Raw genomic sequence first — 24,456 nt, 5'->3', positions numbered from 1 at the left:
GGCCTGTGTACCAGACTCAAGTAAGGACTGTTTTTTCGTGAATACAGAGATCAGCTCTCTTAAAGACCGGATTTTGTGTTGTTGTCCTGCAGGTCCTAGAGTGGAAGAATTAGGTAGCTGAAGACAAACCCATCATTGTTCGGAAGGCAGAGGCACTGGACTGGCCAAAATCCCACCCACAGCATTTTTCTTTCACAACAGGCGAAACGTCAGAAGTGTTTTTAAGGAGTCAGAAATGGCACCTTTTTTTCTGAGAAAGGGTGGGGGGTGTTGGGGGGGGGAGTGCAGCACTTTGTGAAGTTGCTGTTAGGTGGTCACACAGCTTTTTGGGCAAAGTTGGAAAATCCAAACTTGTAGAGCATGGTTCTAATGCATTAACAACCTCTTTGTCCTTACAGAACAAAAATATCTGACCATGGTTATTCGAAGGAAGGCAAGAACAGGAACAGCTCCAATATATTCTTGTTTTTTTGTCTTCCTGCCTGTTAAGTTTTCCATGATGATTATTGACTGAAGTAAACAAGTGAACTATTCCTTCATAAATAAGGGTACCAAATTTGCTCAAAGAGTATAAAATGCGGGGCTGCTGGGCAGCTCACTCGGTACAAGTGCAGCTTGCGGACCGAATCCGGCCTGTGCCAGTGCGGGCTGTGCGCCCCACAGGGGCGGTGCATTATGGGCTTTGCGTTGCTCAGGGATACCGTCGGTAGTGGGTATAGCACTGTTCAGAGTGTCAGAGTGAGCCAAATTTTTCAAAAATACAAAATGCTAAACACTCCAGTGAATACACACATGCACACAGACCCACACACGTGCGCAAACACACAAGACAACGACACAACGGAGGGCAATTCCACATCGATGACAGAAAGCCACTCCCTCGATGTAGTTCGCAGCCAACGAGAAACAAGAAGCCAATCAGAGTGACCGGCCAATCAGGGCGAGCAGCCCTGAGACTTGGCCGTTGGTGGCAGCGGTGACACACTTAGCGGCTTTGGTAGAGTCCTTTTTTTAAATCGCTGTGAAAGCCAGCTTGTTTCTACACAGCATGCATTTACCCCCCCCCCCCCCCCCCGCTTCCCCCCCCCATTCCATACGCATTCATCAGTGTTAAACAGGCCAGTGCAGCTGAGCCTGACCCCCCCACCACCACTGTGCACAATCTCTGCATTCCAGGAGGAGAAACCACCCTGCTGAAATGACTGCACACAGCACATGTGGTCTCACAGAGAAACCACTGCACAAAGAAGCCTGCAGTATCACATTATCTAGGGCCTAGTAAAAGAAGCCACTCTACCGAACCTTCTGCACACGCTGACTGTGGTCTGGGAGGAGAAACCGCTCGACTGAGTATTGCATGCATGCCAGCAGGAGGAGAAACTGCTCTACTGAACACACAGTGTCTGTGGTCTGGGAGGAGAAACCGCACCACTGAGTATTGCGTGCATGCTAGCAGGAGGAGAAACTGCTCTACAAAATAGAAGCACAGAGCATTGTATGAGGGGACAGAGGCATGGGAGGGGGGCAACTGAGGACAGGTTGTGTATGTAACACACACACACACACACACGCACACACAGCATGTGCACACACAGCATGTGCACACACAGCGCGCACACACACACACACAGAGCGCGCAAACACACACACATAGCGCGCGCACACACACACACACAGACACACACAGCACACACACACACACACACACACACACACACAGACACACAAGATGACGAGGTGGCAACCGGAAAGTGGAAGTCCGATGTGTACACAGCGTAACGTTATTGTTCACACACCCTCCCACACACGCACACATGCCGCCGCACACGCACACATGCTGCCGCACACGCACACATGCCGCCACACACGCACACATGCTGCCGCACACTAACCGTGCCCGGTCCAAATCCTCTGTTTCTAATTCAGCACCAGCAAACCACAGAATAATTTCTCCCCGTCCCCTCAGAAACGCTCCAATCCTCACGGAGCAGCTTAAACTCTGTCCCTCCGTTCGAAGATTGAAAATACAATCAAACAAAAACGAGATTGGGAGGGTGGGGGGGTTGGGGAAGGGGGGGTGTTTGGAACTGCCCTGGACGAGTGAAAATAAATAAGAAGTGAAAGAAAAAAGAAAGAAAGAAAAAAATTCGCCGCAAGATGTCGAGCGGCGTGGGTTTTTCCATCTTGCTCTTTAAGGACTCACACAGGCCTACGATTTTTGGAATCATGGAATGTTTTCAATGTGTTTTTTGATCAAACCCCCCCTCCCCTCCCCCCTATCCCCCCGCCCTCCTCCACCCCCCCCCCCCCCCCCCCCCCCCCCCCCCCCCCCCCCCCCCCACGGCAGTTACTTTCGGTGCGGAACGAAAGGGAGAAAAACCGCAAGAATGCTTAAGTCAGCAGGACTGTCCTCACGCTCACTTAAAAAACACACACATTTCCCCGTCCTGGAGCGCTGCCACCTATTCTCCTCCACCGCGGGCCAATACCAGGGTCTGAGAGTCAATAAACACAGACCCCAAACGCCCCCCCCCCCCCCCGCCCCCCCGCCCCCCGCCCCCCGATCCTACCCCGCCGCGTCCCTCCCCAACCCCGTCCGCGCAAACTACTGCCCCTCAATCGCAGCGCCGTTCCACGAAGGCACCGCTTCAACCGGGTCAGCACAGCAGAGAATCCCCGTTCAGCGACATTCACACCCGGCTCTTTAAAGGCATCCGGACGCAGTCTGAAAATGCATCTCTTCAGACTGTACCCTCACTGACTCTAAGACTACTCCTTCACAGGGTTACTCCCAATCTCGGATCACTGTTTCACATCACTGGTATCCTTGTACCTCGATCTTCTTTCATGTTGCACTTGTAGCTTCATCTAGCAAATCTGCATTGCACTTGTACAATCATCTTGGTGTTGTAGCTCTTTATCACACCTATTGTAAATCACGCCTCACTTCTAGTTTGACTTGCCATAACCTTACTGACTTAGCCTAATGCTTACTGCGTGAACTAGACTTGATGTTCATAGCTATGGATAACCGATACTCAATGAGCATTGTACCTTATCGGACCTGTGCTCTGTAGTTGTTCCAATGACCTTCGATATGCCCTTATCGTACGTCGCTTTGGATAAATGATTCTGCCAAATAAAAGGTAATGTAATGGGTCCCCCCCCACCCCACCCCCCAGGTAACTTAAATGTGTCAGGTGCCAGCTAGAGAAAGGTGAAAAGACCATGCTGCAGTGCAGGTCCACTGCCTGCGTACCTCACAGGTGTGCCCAAAGCAGGAGATGGAAATACCTGGACATGCAGTTATGCACAAAAACAAGTTCATTCTTATGCATCTTGATCTTGACCTAGCAGTGATCTATTACATTACAATTGCTGGTCTGGTGCCCTCATCCAGAGGGATGTGCAATAGTGCCTACTCTCAGGAATACACAAGTGCGACATCACCAAGAAGGGACTGAGTCCCATTTGCAATCAACAAGCGTACTATTAGCATAACAAACAACAATTTGTGTTGTGTTGTGTTGTCGCTAAGGGACCTACCATCAGACAGATAACATATCACCATAACATTATCCAAAAGGAAATCCAAAGAAAGGAAGAGACAAAGAAAGGTTATCAAATGGGATTCAGGGGAGCTGTGGTGTAATTTGAAGAGGGGAGCTTTCAAGCCTGCATCGAAATATGGATTTTGTTTTCCATGATTTCCCTCAATGACCCTAAAAGTTTTGTCAGGTGAGATATATTAAACGATTGTTTTCTTCCCCAACAGAAAAGATGTGAATTCAACATTTAAGACATTCAAGCGTGAGCAAAGGGTTACCGATCTACCATTAACAGGAGGCAGTATCCTTTTCCCAATTTCTTTTTAAAACAAAAAAAGTTTGCAATTTTGGACCGCGGGGAACGTTGGCTTGGATTCAGTCACCATTTGTCCTTAGCGAACGCATGCAAGTGTTACTTTTCACAAATAGTTTGGTGAGTTAATTTTGTGATCGGTGAACTTGCCAAATTGTGTTTTTCAAGAGAGAAAAAAAACACTTGCAGGCAAAGCGGAGGACAAATGTTAATTGAATCCAGCACCCGCCTCCCCCCCCCTCCCCCCCCCCCCCCCCCCCCCCCCCCCCCCCCCCCCCCCCCCCCCCCCCCGACACACACACACATGCACTCTCTCTCACACACACACATACAGGTTTTTGCTACATGGTGAGGATACATTACTAGGAGCATACAAGTGGGGACATACACACTCACACACACACACACACACACACACACCGTTTCCTTCCAGCAAGGTCAATATACTACCAGCAGTGAGAGGCAGGCACACAGCCACACACTGCCATACTGACACACACACACACACACACACACACACACACCGCACTGAGAAGGAAATGGCCTTTGAAAGACACAAGCTCACTCACTGGACTTTGACAACACGCACGTTTACAGTCCTTTACAAAAACCGAGCAGCAGAACATGCCGCAGTATTCATGCTGAGATGTACCGACTGCCCGGGTGATCAGCAGAATATGCCGCAGTATTCATGCAGAGATGTACCGACTGCCCGGGTGATCAGCAGACACACGCTTAAAACGCTATTAATTTAAACTGCTAAACAGGCTTCTCCGACAGAGTTTTTGTGACTTAATAATAAACAGGGAGTATGAGTACAGAGGGGCTGGCACATCACCCGACAGCGTAAGCGAGCTCCTTACTGCAGGCCTGCAGTGCATTGTGGGTCTCTTTGTGCTCAGCTGAGCTGCATTGGGTTACACTGAAATGCATATTACTGTTATATCGAGCCACAGCCCAGAGCCACATCACCCAGACACTCACATTCTCTCTCTCTCTGCTTCTTTTCTTTCTCTATCTTTCACTCCTCTCTCTCTCCCCCTCTCATTCTCTCTGTGCATCTTCCCTTCACTCTATTCTCTCGTTTCTCACGTTATTTGTAATTCACCCCCCACTTTTTTTTTTCTTTCTTGCACTTCTTTCTTCTCTTTCCTTCTCTGGTTTTTCTCCCATAACCCCCATCGTTCACTCTCGCTCCCTTTGATCTGGTTTTTCTCTCCTATTCCTGCTTCTCCACTCCCTCTCTTCTCTCTCTTCAACTCACTTTTCACCCCATTTATTCCAATTTGCTTCCTCGTGCATTCTCTCTCTCCCCCCTTTAATGCATTTTAAAATGACTTTTTTTTGGGTTATTTTGTCTTTGTTTTTTTAACCGATGGTTTTCATTTAAAGAGCTTTTAAGTAAAAACATTCTCAGTATTTCTCTTCTCAGCACTCTTCTCTTGCTTTCTCTCCTTTTTTCTGTCCTCTACTCCCTCGCTTTTTTTACTTCGTCTAGTTTTCTCTAACCCCTCTCACTCTTTTCCCTCTCTCTGTTTTTTCTGGTTCTCTCACCCTTCTCTTTCCCTCCATTTCACTGCTTTTCTTTCTCCCTTTCCCTGCTTGCTCTCTCTCTCTCTCTCTCTCTCTCTGTCTCTTTCCCCCTCTCTCTCTGTACACACAGCTGCAGAGTATTCCAGAGTTCATGTAAGGTAAAGATATGGAATATTACGCAACTGAGTATAGGCTTTCCAGTGCTGGCTGAGCTCCCAGCTCCTCCTGAGAGAGGGAGGGAGGGAGGAAGAGAGAGCGAGAGAGAGAGAGAGAGAGAGAGAAGAAGAAGCAGAAAAAGAAGAAGAAGCTCTTTGTTTCTGGGGGTGAAAGCAGTAACTGCTGGAGGACGGGGCAGTCCTAAACTCCACAGATAAACTCAACAGTAATACCAGGCGTAGATATCGATACAGTCACTCGCCTTTATTTCTTCTCTCTCACTCCTCCTCTCTTTCTCTCTCTTCTTTATCTTTATTCTATCCGTGTTCTTCTGTACTTAAATCAGAGTCACTGTCTTAAGTACTCTCCCTTACTGGGCGGCTCGCAGAGCTGTCGCTGGTGAAATCTGGGGGCACTCCTGCGGCCTGCATTCACCCATTACATGCTGGAACAGATGCTGAATATACTATGACTTTAAAAAAGAAAACTGATCGCCCCTTATGGGTCATTTCCAGGCCTACACTTCGTGATTTTTTCCAGATCCCTAATCTAACCGATAATCCTCATTTACACTCATTTACACAAAATTTTAATTGAGTTCTCTCATTAGGAAAATCCATTCCACTTTTAAAATGCTGTTATTTGCATCGATGCGTTTTTCAGTTGCGCTCATATCTTATGCTCTTACGACAAGTTATGACATCAGTGCTGTGATCTCCCTCCCCTGAGAGAGATTTTTATAAATGAACACTGGCATGCACGTCCAACCGCTGCACCGCAACCAAAATCGAATGTTTTGTCCAATCGTCCGCAAACGTGTGCGTATGGCCTCTCCGGGCCGCAGAAGGAAAAACACAACGCCACGGAGGGCTCTGGCGAGGGAGCCTGGGGGCAGAAACCAAAACGAGGGCCGTACGGAACCCAGAGTTAGCCACCGGGCGGACGCAACTGGCCGCCTGGCGCCATCCCATAATAATTTACCTGGCGGCAGACAAAAGCAGCCCTTATTCTGACGGAATCAAACCGCACCGGCACCTGACCTCTATTACGTGCTGCCGCCGACAACAGAGTTGACAGGGGCTGACTTTTTCGCCTCAGTCCGTCTGTCCGTCTCTCTGTCCGTCTGTCTGTCTCTCTGTCTGTCTGTCTGTCTCTCTGTCCGTCTTTCTGTCCATCTGTCTGTCTCTCTGTCCGTCTTTCTGTCCGTCTGTCTGTCTCTCTGTCTGCCTCTCTGTCCGTCTGTCTGTCTCTCTGTCCGTCTTTCTGTCCGTCTGTCCGTCTGTCTGTCTGTCTGTCAGGTAGCAGGATATCTCCAAAAAGTTACGAACAGATTTTCGGAGCAGGGTTGCAGACCCCTCGTATTACAGCGCGTCCGCTACCGTTAATTCCGCAGACCATTTCCCTCCAAAAGCTCGCCTTCCTCAGTGAAAGAGGCCGCTGACGCGAGACTGCTCCCAACCGCTCCTCAACCACGTGATTGGCTGGGAGGTGCTCTCGCACACCGCCAGGTAACCTGGTTCTCATGCCTTTCACCCTTACAGGCGCGGACATCCCCCGGGTGTGTCTCACAGCGTCACGCAGGTACCTTGGCCATTCCACTCCAGTTCTAACCCACCCGTACCCTTGTTCTACACCAGCAGTTTATTACCCCAAAAGGACTGATAAAACAATTAGGGAAGTCAGCGGAAAGAAGGCCGCCAAAGCCTTTAAAGTTGAGCAAAAAGAAACTGTGCACACGTGAAATGAGCAACCAATGCAAAAGCGGAGTGACGGAGTGCAGCACAGTGGGTAAGGAACTGGGCTTGTAACCGAAAGGTCGCAGGTTCGATTCCCGGGTAGGACACTGCCGTTGTACCCTTGAGCAAGGTACTTAACCGGAATTGCTTCAGTATATATCCAGCTGTATAAATGGATACAATGTAAAAATGCTGTGTAAAAGTTGTGTAAGTCGCTCTGGATAACAGCGTCTGCTAAATGCCTGTAATGTAATGTAATGTAAAAAGCACTTTGTCAGCAGGTTGCTGCGTACTCCCCTGATTCAGAGGGCAAACATCTGAAGACTTCTGTGGGGTCGGAAAGTTTAGAATCGCTGCTCTGGACGATATCAGATACAGGATATTTCACATTTCACTTGGGTACAGGCGTCTGGATGTGCCAGGCTGCGCTGTAGAATGACCTCTCCCTGGCATCAGGAAAGACAGGGCGGGGAGTCCTGCACCTTCTTAGGGCTTTTCATTTCAACATGGGCCCCGGATCATTTAACCAGCGCAGTCAACTACAGGATCACACTTTCCCCTACATTTGGTGAATATTCATAAGTTCATGAATGACTGAAGTTCATCGATGGCTAAAGGCTGCCTTGCGTCTTCATATGAAATACTTTACTGTGGTCTGATCTGCAGGCAAGCCAGCATTACAGGTGCCAGACCTGGATCAAATATGTATGTGTTTTGGATTAAAATACTTTTCTGTGCTCTATTGATCTTGCCTGGTGTAACTGGGCCTTGGCAGTACGACCAGAAGGCAGGGTTTGCACTTTTTTGAGAGTATTTAATTGGTTCCAATACACCAGACAAGATCAGTAAAGCAAAGAAACATATTTGAATCCAAAACAAATACGTATTTGACCCAGGTCTGAATGGTGTACACAGCAATTTAGCTTTGAGCAGAGAGCACTGGTAGACAGAGAAACCAGGACGTACACTGGCCTTCATTTTAAGAGAGTCTTTGGTTCAGACTCACGTGGGATGAACCCAGCTTGTGTGTTAGCAGGCTATGCGAGAGCTTCTCTACAGTGCAGCAAGAGCTTCTCCACTGTACAGCAAGAACTTCTCTACACTGCAGCAAGAGCTTCTCCACTGTGCAGCAAGAGCTTCTCCACTGTGCAGCAAGAGCTTCTCTACAATACAGCAAGAGCTTCTCTACAGTGCAGCAAGAGCTTCTCCACTGCTTCTCCACAATTAAACAGGAGTAAATATTACATTTATATAGGCATATATTTAACATTAACATTGAATTAAATACTGTTGCATATGATAGGACACACTTACACAGAAAAATTGCACAGAGCTGATTTCATAGTTGTGCTTTCCCCATTCTCATTGGTGTGTTTACAAAAAAAAAAAAACATGATTGACAAAAAAATCCATTCAAAGATGCAAGACTGTAAAGTGGCAACAACAAAAAAAAGCATCTGTCCAGGACAAAGATACATTAATAGGAATAAAAACAAAAGCAGCTGCTGTTTCAACACCTCTGTCAGACAGCACAAGCCTGACAGCCCCCAGCACAACCGACCCCCATTCTGGACACGCTACTCTACGGCACAGTCGGGGCTGAGCCCCTTTGCAATTCAAAATTCAGTCCTGAAGCGACTCAACAGTGGTCTGACTGTGCCAATTTGTTCATGCAAAAACACTGTCCTGTGGCAGCCATTTGCATACTATGCTGATGGCATCTGTGATGGCACTGGACACACCGCGTACCAGGCCGAGTACCAATCAAACACAACCTCGCTGATAACATATGCACAATCACACACAACCTCGCTGATAACATATGCACAATCACACACAACCTCGCTGATAACATATGCACAATCACACACAACCACACTGTTAACACATGCACAATCACACACAACCTCGCTGATAACATATGCACAATCACACACAACCTCGCTGATAACATATGCACAATCACACACAACCGCACTGTTAACACATGCACAATCACACACAACCACACTGTTAACACATGCACAATCACACACAACCTCGCTGATAACACACGCACAATCACACACAACCATGCCCATAGTATACTCATAATCACACACAGCCACACCCATAAGACATTTGTGATCACACACAACCATGTGTGTACTTTGAAGTATTTGTGCATGAATGTGAATGCTAATATATATATATTTATTTTTTATATATTTATATATATGTGTGTGTGTGTGTGTGTAAAGCATTCACACTCATGCACAAACACACTCAGAAAATTTCCAATTACTCACACACAACCACAACCACATTCACACCAAACATGTGCGCATCCTCACACAAAGCCATGCCCAAAAAATCCACACTCTGACAAAGCCATTCCTGGAAAATGTCAACCCACACCCTCAACCTCCAAAATACACCCAAAAAATAAGCACATCTTCATGCTCAGGTTCCTCAGGTTCCACTTGCGCCCACGCAAGAACGGAGCAGCTCTCACACAACCACATAACTATACTGTTACAACTATTATTACATGCAATGCATTATTATTGTTATTATTATTATTATTATTATTAGTAGTAGTAGTAGTAGTAGTTGTAGTAGTAGTAGTAGTAGTAGTAGTAGTAGTAATAGTAATATTGTTGTTGTTTTTGTGACATCGATAATCATTGTAATTATCCTCAGTTTCCACAGATATTAAGATATCTGTTAATGTGCTGAGGAATGTAATCCAGATGAAGTAGTTGTTCCAGGAGCATTAAATGCAAAGTATGCAACATAGTACTTACTTCCCCAGTCACTACTGGTGACTGAAAGCAGTGGAGTTCTAGAACACTGATTTAGAATTTTGAAAAAAATGACATTCCAAAAAAAAAAAACCCTACTCTTCAAAGGGTTAAAATTCTTTTTTCAGGTTTGAAAATTAGACGCGACCCACGCATAACAATGATGTGTACAGGGGGGACGGAATCACGTGTAGATTTTCCTCAGCGAATGCATTATATATTATATTATAGGCATTTAGCAGACACTCTTATCCACAGCGACGTACACTGTATATACTGGAGCAATGCAGGTTAAGTACCTTGCTCAAGGGTACAACAGCAGTGTCCTACCGGGGAATGAAACCCGCGACCTTTAAGGTTACAAGACCAGCTCCTTAGCCATTATACTACACTGCCGCATACAAATGGCACCAAAAGATGGCCACCTTGAGAGGGGAGGGAAGGCAGTGACCCCCCAACTGCCTGGGATTGCAGGAACCCGACCCCACATGCCTACACGAAGGCCGTGAATCGGTGAAGAGAACGAGGCGTACTGTGCTCCTCGTCTGGCCTCACAAGCCCCCCTATTGCTCCGCCCGACGTCAGCATTTCAGCCTCCCTGAAAGACTCGTCACCTCGAAAGACCGACTCCGACCATCGGATAAAAATACTCTGTACGTTCGTTTAAAAAAAAAAAAAAAGAGAGAGAGAGAAAAAAAAAAAAAAAACCCCCCACGAGGTTTAATTTTACCCCCAATTAACCGGCCCTTGCCTCCGGTCTTACACACACGCAAGCATGCGGTCGCGGGTCACCGATTCCCCACCGCGATTCCAAACTATCATATGAAAGAGCCAAGGGAAGGCTGTTAATGCCAATGAAACAAAGGCTACGTACAGTAACATTACTGTTCAACACCAAGCGAACAAATGTTAAATGAAAGCGGCTAGCATCTCTTTTTTTTTAACCGAGTTTCACAGCCCTGAGTCCCTGCTCAGAATGCTACGTACGGTGCACTTATATAGCAGGTTCTGTGCGGTGAACGGGGTGCTGTGTGTGTGAGGCTGTTTCACCCTGCAGAGGTGCGAGGTCACAAATACGTGATTAGAATGTTCTTAACCAAACATTCTAAGGCTGACTGAAAATGGAAAGCAACGGAGTTCCAGAACACTGACTTCAGACATTTTGAAGAAGGGGAAAAAAAAAAAAACCCCACACTTCAAAGGTGTCCACTGTGACAATGAGCACCGTTCACTAATACAGGGACAAAGACACACGGGGCCTAATAGTACTGAAGACCTTGGAGGGTGTGTGTGTGTGTGTGTGTGTGTGCGCGTGATGAGGTAGGGGTATTCATTTTATAGTGTGCCTTTGATTTTTAAATTCTTTAAAAAAAAAACTTTTTTTCAATTTTTTATTCAGTCTGTGTTTCATTCAGGGCATAACCATAAGAACAGCTGCTCCAACTCATTTTCCAGGACTACAGAGAGGAAGAGGGGGGAGAGCAGGAGACATAGGTTAGGGATTTGAAATGTGCAAAATGGAGGTGAACTGGACTAATGTAAAGTATTTACTGGTAGTCCTCAGAGAGAGAGAGGGAGCGAGAGAGAGGGGGAGGGAGAGAGAGAGGACAGAAATATACAGTACATGAGTTATACCAATATTGTACAAATATGCAACATAAATTCCTACAGAAAACAGGGTTAGGTGGTTATACCAGACAACCAAGCAAACAAAATGCAGCCTATGCTCTCTATCATGTTATGCATCAAATTATTATTTAACAAAGATAAAGCAAAGAGACACAAGTCAATGGAGAGCGTGTGTGTGTGTTCATCACATGTCAACTAACACTGCAGGGGTCACGGACCCTCTGATCTCATCGTTCTCGTGAAAGTGTTGTTTACAGTTTAGTATGCAGGCATTTAGCAGACGCCCTAATCCAGAGCGACTTACACTGTATCCAGTTGTACAGCTGGATATATACTGGAGCACTGTAGGTTAAGTACCTTGCTCAAGGGTACAACGGCAGTGTCCTACCGGGGAATCGAACCTGCGACATTTAGATCACAAGACCAACTCTTTAGCCATTACACTGCTGAAAACTGAAAGCTTTGTTCCGTTGTCTTTCTAAACATTCGTCTTGGACACCATCCTCAAAATAAAAATAAATTAACCACGTTTTTTATTATTATTGTCCATCCATCCTTCCATGCATCATCTATACCCGCTTATCCTGAGCAGGGTCGCGGGGGATGCTGGAGCCTATCCCAGGGTGCAAAGGCCCCAAGCCAAGATTCGAACACATGACCTTCTTGCTGTGAGGCGACAGTGCTTCCCACTGCACCACCATGCCGCCCCTATTATTATTGTTATTATTATTATTATTATTATTATATGTATACAACCCACAAATAAATGCACAAGAACCCCTTTTTTTAAATGTAGGTCAACTTTTCAAAAATAGTATTACACTTACACACGGAAGGACTAAGCCACCTATGTTCACAACTGGGCACTAAAAATAAAGCATGCCAAGCTGATGTTACCAGGCAGACACACTGTCAAACATTCTTTAACCGGATTCAGTCCTTCCTTTAAACCAATGATGGAGGCAAGGCGAAGAATGCGCAGACGCCCTGTGCGTGTCAGACATTCACTCAATCATTAAAACGTCTGAAGCTTCCGCGCTCGGTCACTGCGCAGAGAATTTAACGCAGGGGTGTCCAGTCTTATCCGAAAAGGGCCGGGGTGGGTGCGGGTTTTTGTACCCGTTTCCACAAATTAACCACTAAATGAGAGTTGGGCTAAAAACAAAAACCTGCACCCACACCGGCCCTTTTCGGATAACATTGGACACCCCCGATTTAAAGCTACTGTAAAAAGATTGGAAACAGGTTCTGCTGCAAAGTGCAAATGTTTTGAGCTGTAACTTCACTGCTTTTAGCACCTGATGGCATTTTTTGCAAACTTCGCTTGTTTTGAGTTATTTTTGTGTGCTTTTATGTTGCATTGTCGAAAACTAAAAAGTGTTTCCCCTAAGTGTTTGCCCATGTCTGTCTTGTAAAATAGCTTTTTATAACCTCAATGGGACTATCCTGGTAAAATAAAGGTAAAATGGAAAAGAAAAAAAATAAACATCCCGGCAGGGTCATGATCCAAATAGGCTTAGAACAACCCCGTTTATAGACGACATTGTTCAGACAAGACAGGAACTCAGTTTCAAACAGGTCTACCTGACAAGGCAAAGGCCAGTGAAGGCCTACGCCCAAATAGCCTATTTTCCAGCCTATACTTGTTGTGATCAGAACCAAAAAATGTTTGACTTGCAAATAACAATTTAATTTATGAGGACCAAAATGATCAGAGTCAAGAGCAAGTTTCCTTTTCCCACAGAAATAATGAGATTTTCAGCGTCAAACCTGGTCCCTTATTAAAATTGTTCTAAAAATCTGATTGCAATGCCATTGGGGGAAACTGAATTATTATCATTATTGGCATCACATTTTCATGCACATTTACTAAATTATTAGCATCAAATTTTCATTTTTACCTATCAACCTAGTACCTATACCTACCTATTTTACCTATCAAATAACAGGCTATTTTGAATGAATAACCAAAAACTATAAGGGGAACAATACGTAGGACAACTCTTCTGCCGTGGGAAAATTTTAAGTTAGGCTACTGTGTCCAACATTTGAACTGCAGAAGAGCCGTGTATGCCACTGCCGCATTGTGAACGAGCGTTTCTACCGTCGCGTGTCCGCGTGGGCGCGTGCCGCTCTCCCGCCGTTGACTGAAGCCACATCACCAAAGCCAGTATAACCAATAGCCAATCTGTAATCAATACATTGTAGTTACATGATATACATTTAACCCAAATAATGCACTGGCTCCCCGTTACTAAAAAGCAGACACTTCCGACACATTGGTTTATATTTACCTTTTATGCGCAGATTTGGAAATACGAACCACAACCGTTGCACTGCCCTTTGCGCGAAGAGGAATAATTCTTACTGAATAATTATTCATTCAAATGTTATTTGTCTATGTATTGTGTCATCCATAACGATACTATACATAAATTCACTTTAACTTAAATTTACTTCAAAACTGAAATCTTACCATTATGAAAAATAATTCCAGTGTGCACTACATAACCAGCCGTCGCAGCAGTGTGTCTAAACTAATGTAGGCCTAAATTAAAACATTAAAAGGCAAAAGCTGCTAACAGAAAAAGCAGTTATTGAAAGTTTAGCAGCCATGTGTGAAGCGCATAAGCAGTAATTCTGCAGACCAACCTTAAAACTTAAAACTCAGTTTTAAAAAGGGATAACTAGTCTGGCAACCCTGCACTATTCACAAGTATTTTTACATATGTGTCACTAAAACTTTACTTACCAAATAATTGTGGTTTTATCATTGCTTAAAATGTCTACTTTTCACAGATGTTTGTACAATAGAGTGTGTCTATGCTTAACTGTAGGCTAGTTTAGAAAATGTACTCTATGTACAAATTGATTTTCCCCCCAACAAAACAACATAACATATCCCCTGCAGTCATATAACATGCCTGGTCCACTTTTTTCCAGATTTTTTGGCCTTCTATACTTCTTTTCCATTATGCATCCCCCCGCTCCTCCCCGCCAAATATCACCACTTTCGCCCATTCCAGCAAAGCTTTTATCGGCGTAAATAATTCATTGTCAATTGTTTACTTTTGGGTCGTCATTTTACAGCGCCTTCCACTGCTTGCAATTATTTACCGTAATTAGCTAAATAAAAAATACGAACGTACTGACTCCAAATCCCCGGGAAACACGTGGCCACTGGCGCTGATGAAATCATACAGAAAAGCAGATCTCCGTTCCAGGCGTTCCAACTATTCAGTATTATAAATACGAGAGTCAGAAATACACAGAAGTAATTTTATGTCTACGGTTTGCCGTGAAGCCCTCTGAATGGATGCGAAAATCTAAGCAAATGCAGCCTTTCTAAAACATTATGTATGTTAGTACATTGCTGTACTAACATACAGAAACAGGCAATAGGCTTAGATAATAATGGTCAAGATAAAACGTAACAGTAGAAATCAAGAAAGGAAAAACATGTAGGCCTATATTGGATGATTTTTTTGAAGACGTCACGCGGGTCATCTATAACGTCTCAAATACATTTGCACAAACCGGTAAACCCGCGTGTTTGCGCATATGCGCAGCACGTGCGCCATGAATATAGTTGGCCCTGCTGCCAATTAATTTTAATTAATGGAAAACATCGCAGGCTCGAAGCTTTCTTATTTCAATGCCCTGAGACACTGCAGGGTCTGGAAAATAATTTAAACACTTATTAATTCCAGAGCTACCTCCCTCCCCATTCCCAAACATATAGAGTAGGAAGAAAATCTCAACACCATACAATTTACAGGAGAAAAAGTTTGAAATGCCGACATTTCATTTTCCTCTGGATCTCTACATAAAACCACGGTTGAGGCCAAGCTAAGCACGAGGCCATTTAGTAAGACTGTTTGTTTACTTACCACGTTGCATTTGACATAATTCATTATCTTTTTCCTCAAGTTGACAATTGCTGTGTTTGGTTTATTTGTGATCTTAGCCCTGGGAACAAGTACAAATGCCACATAATAATGTGATTAGACACATAGGCCCATAGACACATAAGACACATAGACACATTAGACACTATGTTTAAGGACCAAGAAATTTCAGGCATGAACATTTAGCAATAGGTCAGTTTAATTTAAGGAGCATTTCATAAGTAGAAAATGCCCTTTTTTATTACAGCGTTTGCACAGGTTTCGAAGGAGGAAGCAAATGCCTGAACAGGCCATTAAAAAGCAAGAATTAGCACTGCCTGTCAATATTTAAGCATCCAAAAATCACATAATGTAATAGAAATCAATTTCATTTCAGCGAATTCCTCACTCTCGTTCAAATGCGGCTTTTCTGCATGTGGGCTCGCATGAAAAAGAACGGCTATAATCAACATGACGAATCACCCACGGCCCTAAAATGGGAAACAGACCTCAGAGAAGGCTTCCCCGCATCGTTCGCCCGGTAAAATAAATCAAAGGCAAGTAAGCTACATTGTTTCAACAGAACCACTGTAAAAAAAATAAAAATGAATAAATAAATAAATAAATAAAAAAATCAGGAAAGAATTTAGAAGTCGCGCAGGCTTCGGTGAGGTTTGATTCTGAATACGGCCCGAGAAACAGAGTTCATTATTTAAAATGAGTGTGCTTTTCCGAACATTTGCATGCTGGAGATTATTGTGATTTATGAAATACGGCCGCATACCTAAAGACATTAAAGCAGACTGTTGGTACAGTCAGTTTTATGGGATGTGCGGCCTAAGCACATAGGCAAACCTCCTATGAAGAAAAAAATTATAATATAGTGCACAATTTCAAGGGCCAAAAACAGACATTTCATTTATTTTCCCTGATTGAAATCCACAGCAGGGCAGAAGGAACCCATTATAACAAAACAGGATCGGATTAGAATGGATTCTTTTTTGGAGTCTATCTGTGGAAATATTACTTTTGAGAGAATATCAAAATCACGGAAAGGAATAACATATGCAATATAATTATACAGGTAAATAGCGTGCCAAAATCTACATGACTGAATGAAACCCTTCTCTGCTAATAAAGTATTAGGCTATAAGAAAAGGCATTACATTTCATTGGCTGCCTCTTGCATAAACCAAATATTTCAAGATAAACTAATGCACAATTAAATTGTGATCAATCATATTATTAGCATTAAAATTTACAGTGTAGGATTACTTACTGCAATAGCAGTCTACACAGATTGGGAAAACACAGGAAGCCTGAATATGACCTTTGCAATGAATTAAAAAAAATGTTTTATAATTCTATTAAACTGTAATTTCTGTCCTTCTTTAGCACATAATTCATTCACAACAAGCATTTTCTTAGCATTTTTCAACCTCAAAACAATAACCGCTTTGGCAGCTTAAAAAAGAAGTTTGAGCGCGTTGCGCGTATTTTAATGAACTGCGCGCTTTTGCTCTCGCAGTAGTGACCACTGCCCATGACGCCCTTTTTAAACTCCCAGTTAATTATCATCACTGTAGCTCGTGCCTTAGTCTCCCAATTTTACAGGTATAACAGGTAGGCACGTCGGCTTCTGGAAACCACGGACGGGCAAAAGCAAAGCATCAGTATTTCAAATTTAATATCAACTGTAATAAAGTTAATAACATCGGAATGTCGTTGCAAGTTTATTTTAAACTACGCGTGTTATGAACACCTAATTCAAAACAGCAGCCCGTTCATACGGTACGCATTGAAGTTTGAGACCACTGTAAGCCCCAAAATGCGCTTTTGGAACTATTTTTAATGTGTGAATTAAGGCTATTAGGGGACCTCAGAAGGTGATTGTGTTCCACACAGGTGAAATGTAAAAAATAAAAATAAAAAAAACCTGTAAGTAACCAGGTCACGAGGTCAGAACACCACTTACGTTTATTCTTAAACTTAAGTTTAAAAAGACTTGTATTGGGAATTCCTACAATGACGCAGCAGGCTACGTTACACCCAACAGTTCGCATAGCCGACGACAAAAAATGAGCAGGAAAAAAGAAATAGATGGGATATACGGATTAAAAATAAGTCTGAAAAATAGATCTACAATATAGGTTATTTAGGTCATACACAATATGAATCACTGAGGATAAACTATCTTACAGATTTAATATAACGTCATTTAAGATAATTAAAAGTGACTACAAAAGTAGACTATTTAAAAAAGAAAAAAGAAAAAAAGCAAGGGAATGGAAAGGTCCATATCTGATACACCAGTAAATGTACAGTAAAGATAAAAATGTATATGGTAACCTCAATGTGTTCAGTTTTGGCCATAGTCCACCCTATCCGCACATTATTTACTAAGCTTCTGACCCTAAACACCATAGAGAGCCTAACGTAAAATGTACCAGGAAAAGACAAAGATTCATCAAAACACAGAAAAAAACGTGTTTTAACCGACAGCAAAACTGACATAACTGTCCCGATAACGCCGAACTTCTTCAGCGATTGCGAGCGCATCTCGTATTTTTCTCCCAAATGCGTCAACAACAGCGAACGCCACAGCGCAGAAGCCTGGGCTCGCGTGCAGGGCAGTGCAGACTGACTGACAGCTGCGCGCGCCGACACACCGCTTTCAACTCTACAGTATTAAGAGTCAACTTTATAAAGATTTCTTTTTTTTAACTTTGTGCTCGCAGACCTTGCACCCCCTACCATCGCCATTTAACTGAGTTTTACAGGTTAGCGGGGGGAAAACACGCAGAAACAAGAAACAAGATTGTAGCCGAAGTACCAAATGCCTATTTACAGACTCTCTCTCCCCCACCTCTTCTTTCCTCCTCCTTTTTATATTAAATCGATTTGGGTGAAGCGCCATTTTCTCTTCGGACCATGTGCAATAAAACGCACAAGAAATGCCCCTGGAAAGATGCCATCAAGTAAAGAAACGAAACGACGAGACGGAGGTGGGGAAAAAGTCGTAGGCTACCAGAAAAGAGCGGGTGGCGAAAACAGGATCAAAACGCAACGTTATTAAAATACAAACAAGGAGGGAACCTGCGAACGGTACAGACGCGCGGCAACAAACACAAGCCGTGACAACAAAACAATCGCGACATTTTTTACCTGTGTCAAGCAGTACGGCGAGTACATGGTTGTTTTAGGAGTGAAAACCGAAGAGTTTATCTGACTTGGATGGAAGTTCTCCGTGGCGCTGCATTGCAATCGGTCGCCATCCGCGCTCACTCCATGCTGCACTGCTAACCCCGCCTCGACGGTGAAAGCGAAAGCTTAACACAAACTTTGGGGAAGAAAAGTTACTCTCCCTCCCTCTTCCCACTCACTCTCTCCCTGCTCTCCCTTGCTCTTGCTCGCTCTCTCTCTCTCTCTCGCTCTCTGTCTCTCTCACTGTATCTCACCCGAGAACAGTCCGTCTTATTTATTTTTCTGCGGTGATATTTTATATTTATAATGTAGCCCACAGTTATAGCAACAGAAACTAGTCAAACGCTGCCAGTGCACATCTGCAGACACCGTTTTATATTGGTTTAGCTAATGTACGCAATGGCAGTGACCTGGACTTATATATTATCGTTAGTAACAGTTATAGTTAACCTGCATTACTTTAGGAGAACGACGCGAATTAATCCGTCTTTTGTATGTAGCCTACGTCACGGTAGGCAATAGAGACGTATGGTTTATAAAACGGAGTTTAATTGTAATGCATTTCAATATTAAAGCTTTGGACGTGCGAATATGTTTTCCGATGTAAAGCCGTATAATGAACAGAACTAGCTATTATGAAATAAATAATACAATATGCAATCTTTTAGGTGAAATCACCCTCAGTGTCCTATACAAGTATGTACCCAAGGATAATGCAAATTTTAGGTGATACCTTATCCAAAATGTTTCCCCGTAATATTTTGGAAATACACATGTTGAAATGCAACACACTTAGTCTTGTATGCAATAAAGGATTTGTGAAAATGTTATCACAGTACATAGGTCAAACCATCATTTACATTTAACATCGTTCACAACTGTCACACCTGCTGAGGATGTCCATTTTTTCCTTCCATTTAGACCCAACTTCAACCCTTTGAAGTGTTGGGGGGGAGTCAGATGTGAGTCCTACAAATGTATCGATTGCTGTACAGGACCACCTTACATCAGATGCGTTTGACATTTCTAAGTGCGTTGCTGCGTGCAGTGCAGTGCCGTGCAGTGCAGTAGAGCACTGCAGTGACGCAGTGCAGTAGCACTGCCTCCCGCAGCTGCCTCACAGAAGCTCAAACAGCGGAAACGGCCTGGCGGGGCGCTCCCGTACCCTGCAGGGGCCACCGGCGTTTCCGGAACCCTCTCAGCGTTCGCGGGCGTCCTGCGTCTCGTCCTGCAGCTTGTTCTCTTCCCTCTGCGAACGTACGGAGGGTTCTCCGTGCTTCCGTGTGGCGCGCTCCTTTGCGCTCAGTCCCGTTAGGCTACCCTAAGCACTCGGGTCACAGCTGCCCTGCACGTATCACACCGGTCTGTCTGTATGTCTGCCTGCCTGCCTGCCTGTCTGCTGACTGCCTGCCTGTATGTCTGTCTGCCTGCCTGCCTGCCTGCCTGTCTGACTGCCTGCCTGCCTGCCTGCCTGCCTGCCTGTCTGCCTGCCTGTCTGTCTGTCTGTCTGTGGATAAAGCCGAGCTGTGGACGGGCTGCGAAGGGTGCACGCAGTCTGAACACAAGCTGTGCTAATTGGGTAATAGGATTACCGGAGGGTCAAATCACTGCCACGCTCCTCCGACTGAACAACACTGACTACCGCATCCAGGCGTCCGCAGCCGCGTCCGAACAGCCCGAACACCAGGACGGCTTTCCTCAGTCCTTTAATGGCATGTTCACACCGATTCCCAAACGCAAACAGGATTTCAGCGAGATGGGAAATCTGCTGGTATTTTAATTTTACCCTTGAAACCGGAACTGGGGTGATAGCGAATGGTGATTAGAAGCGAGAGGAAAAATCACACGAGGAAAGTAACCTCAAGAAAAGATGCTGCTGCCAATAAAGGTAGACAAAGGAGGGCCAATGAATGAATGAATGAATGAATGAATGAATGAATGAATCATTGCATTTATATAGCACTTTTCTGAATGCTCAAAGTGCTTTACAGTGATGAGTGGGAACTCACCTCACCCACCACCAATGTGTGGCACCCACCTGGGTGATGCACGGCAGCCATTTTGCGCCAGAACACTCACCACACATTAGCTAAGGTGGAGAGGGAGAGAACATTTTTGGTGGAACATTTAGGTGGCAAGTTCAAGAGAGTCAGGTTGGGAATTTAGCCAGGACACCGGGGGACACCCTACTCTTTGCGACAAGTGTCATGGGGTCTATAATGACCGCAATGAGTCAGGACCAGTGAGCATGCACATATGAGCACCCTACTATCGAGGATGGTTTTTTGCATATGGTGAACATGGAATCAGCTGCTACTCCTACTACTACTACTACTAATAATAATAATAATAATAATAATAATGAAAATAATGCTTTGGAGCATTGTCTGGAACGTGTGTGAGCCGAGCATGGAGGAAATGTGAGGTCATCAAAGGGAGACAGAGCTCTGCAGTTTTGAGGGGTTAGGGTTATTCTCACTGTCCCGTTATTCACGACGCTCATACTTTTAAAAGCTTTTCCTCCAGGGCCACAGGGCCCTCTGGGTTCCGTAGACAAACACGCCGTCGGTGTTTCCTACGATCGCAGAATCACGGTCGGTGTAAGGAAGCTCTTGGTGGTTAGGAGTTTGTCAACAATATGGGGTGTCTGGTCAGGACACGGAGGCAGGAAATTCTTTTGGGGGTTTATTATAAATGGAATGCAAATACACAGGCACAGGCAATCTCTGTTCTCCTCTTAGGTTTAAACCAGGTGGGTGTGCATGTGTGTATGTGTGGTTTGCCGTTTATTGACGCACACAAAGGAAACTTAACTCGCTAGAAAATGACCGTTAAACTGATTAACTTTGCACAAAATTTAACCGCGGCAAGCGCGAGCTGTAAACAAAAGGGCGTTGCCTAGCAACAGGTTCGGTCTTCACTGTCCATACTCTGAGCCTTTTGCACAGCCGCCCCCTGATTCGCTGTGCGAATCAGCTCCTTGAAGGCTCAGTGTCCGCTGGGGACATTGTCGGAGTATCCTCTGGGATAGCTGGTAGCTCAATGAGTTTGGCCACCGGTCTTGTGTAGGTCCTGTCGTCCACTTGAACCTCAGCAGTTCTCACCTTCCCGTCTGCGCTCATGATAGTCTTCTTGACCCTTCCCACGGGCCACAGTGCTCGAGGTAACCGCTGATCGATCTCCATCACCACTGTGCCAATGGTAAGATTTCTCGTCTCTTTCACCCATTTCTGCCTTGACTGCAAGGAGGGTAAGTAATGCTGCAGGAAGTGGGTCCAGAACTGGTCCGCAAGTACTTGACTGTGCCGCCATCTCCTCCGACTGAGGATCTCGGACTCCGGATAAACCACTTGAGGGAGCGAGGAGTCGGGCCGCCCCATGAGGAGGTAGTTGGGGGTTACTGGGTCCACGTCGGCTACGTCCGTCGAAACATAACCTAGCGGCTTGGAATTTAAAATTCCCTCTACCTCAATGAGGACCGTCCGCAAAACTTCTTCGGTCACCGTCTGTGCTCCCATGGTCACATATAGTGCGGCCTTGATGGACCTGACTTCCCGCTCCCAAGTCCCACCGAAGTGTGGCGCATTTGGAGGGTTGAACTGGAAGCGGATCTGGCGCTTAGCCAGCTGGGTCTTTAACTCTTCACTCATAACCTGGAAACTTACTCGAAGCTCGGACTCCCCTCCCCGGAAGTTGGTTCCCTGGTCGGAGAGAAGCTCAAAGGGGGTTCCTCGTCGAGCCACGAACCTTCTGAGCGACATGAGGAATGAGTCAGTGTCCATGCTATGCAGCACATCCAGGTGGACACATCTCGTTGTCATGCACTTAAACACAATTCCCCATCTCTTTTCCGTAACCCGACCTCGCTTAATCTGGAATGGTCCGAAGCAATCCACTCCCGTTGAATAGAATGGGGGCTTCATGAGGCGGAGACGGCAGGGGGGCAAATCTGCCATCTTTGGTATGATTGGCTTCGCTCTCCATTTCTGACACTCTGGGCAGGATCTCTGATGGCGACGCACGGCTTCGCGGCCCCGAAGGATCCAAAACTTGCGTCGGAGTTCCGCAAAGACTCTCTCAGCTCCGGAATGGAGCAGCTTGTCATCATACTGCCGTATGATGAGCCTGGTGACAGGGTGTTTCGGTTCTAGCACGATTGGGTGCACAACGTCGTCTTCCAGGCTGGAAGAACGGCGTAACCTACCGCCTACACGGACGAGGCCCTTGGAGATGTCGTACTCTGCGGCAAGTGTTATGAGCCGACTGCCGGATGGAACAGCTTTCCCTGTCTGTAGGCACTTGATCTCTTCTGGAAAGCTATCACTTTGCGCTCTCTGTAGGATTCGGAGTTCGGCTTCTGCGTAGTCATCAGCACTGAGGGTGCTTGGCTGGGAGTCCACTCCGTGCAGTGACCTACTAGTCGCCTCAAGGAGGTCTTCGAAGGTGGAATATTCATCGACAGGCGGGATCTCTGGAGCGGAGATAGTCGATGTGAGGCCACAGAACGAAGACTTCTTCATCTCTGTCTCGTCTGGAACCTCCTCGAAAGACGGCGGGGTTGGCCAGCTGTCATGTGGCTGCTGAAGGAAGGCTGGACCATGACTGAACTGGTTCGGCTTGGCGAGGTCAGACAGAGTCATCCCTCTGGTGATGGTATCTGCGGGATTATTCTGCGTGTCCACATACCTCCATGACCGGTGGTCGGTCAGTTCTTGGATCTCGGATACACGGGTCCCCACAAACACCTTATATCTGCAGGACTCAGACTGTATCCAGGTTAGCACAGTGGTGGAGTCAGACCACAGCACCGTCTCTCTCAACTGAAGGGTGAGCTCTCTCTGGATCACCTGGGCGAGCTGAGCTCCAGTCAGGGCAGCACAAAGTTCCAAACGGGGCATCGACTGCTGTTTCTTTGGTGCCACTCGCGAGCGAGCTAGCACGAAGGCCACATGGACATTGCCTTGAGGATCTTCACCACGTAGGTATGCGACTGACCCATAGGCGGACTCTGATGCATCACAAAATACGTGAAGCTCGAGGGTGATGACACTTATATCAATGCCAGATGGGAAGTAGCTCCGGGAGAGGCTGACTGATAGGAGCTGAGGGAGCTCTTCTTCCCATGTGTTCCAGGCTTGCAGGAGATCAGTGGGTAAGTGCGGGTCGTCCCAGTCACGGTCATTGGCCCACAGTCTCTGGACCAGAACTTTGGCTCTTGTGGTGAAGGGCAGGATATAACCTAGGGGGTCATACTGGCTTGCTAATATCTTGTAGATATTTCGCATTGTCGTCTGGCTTGGAGCAACTGGGCGGTGCCTGTAGTGGAGTGTGTCCTCCTGGGGGTGCCAACTGAGACCTAGCGTCATCTCTTGAGCTTCCCCATGGGTCTGGGAAACTAACCTTTCGCTGCTGTCAGACTTAGCCTCCTTGGGCAAGTGGCGGATCACTTCTGGCTGGTTACTGGCCCACTGGCGGATCTCAAAGCCACCACTGATTAGGAGGGCTCTCAGCTTTGTCACAAGGCTCTTTGCTTCGTCTTCAGTAGGTAGACTCTGCAGACAGTTATCGACGTAAAAGCACTGTTCCACACTGTGACGTACATCTTCTCCTGGTTGGCTGGACTCGGTGACATGTTTCTGGAGAGCAAAGATCGCACAACAAGGGCTG

The 24,456-nt window shown here is 45.6% G+C and overlaps 1 protein-coding gene across 5 annotated transcripts in view; it reads right to left on the bottom strand.

The window, feature by feature from the left end:
* LOC118216495 (nuclear factor 1 X-type-like) overlaps positions 1–24,456 on the bottom strand; it is a 114,391-nt gene that overhangs the window by 75,769 nt on the left and 14,166 nt on the right. The window contains exons 1-2 of one of the 5 annotated variants that reach the window (XM_035397700.1): positions 18,751–19,008; positions 15,589–15,667 (exon numbers count right to left, since the gene is read on the bottom strand). The exons of 3 other annotated variants lie outside the window; for them this stretch is intronic. In XM_035397700.1, the coding sequence (XP_035253591.1) occupies positions 15,589–15,612 (24 nt within the window). In that variant the 5' untranslated portion in view covers positions 15,613–15,667; positions 18,751–19,008. Of the gene's footprint in view, positions 1–15,588; positions 15,668–18,750; positions 19,009–24,456 lie in introns of those variants that run through there. One more of the 5 variants, XM_035397699.1, reaches the window with a different exon arrangement.

This window comes from Anguilla anguilla, chromosome 17, assembly GCF_013347855.1.
Source record: "Anguilla anguilla isolate fAngAng1 chromosome 17, fAngAng1.pri, whole genome shotgun sequence".
NCBI lineage: Eukaryota > Metazoa > Chordata > Actinopteri > Anguilliformes > Anguillidae > Anguilla > Anguilla anguilla.
Note: the sequence above shows the minus strand (reverse complement) of the source record. Positions and strands in the feature narration are given on the sequence as shown.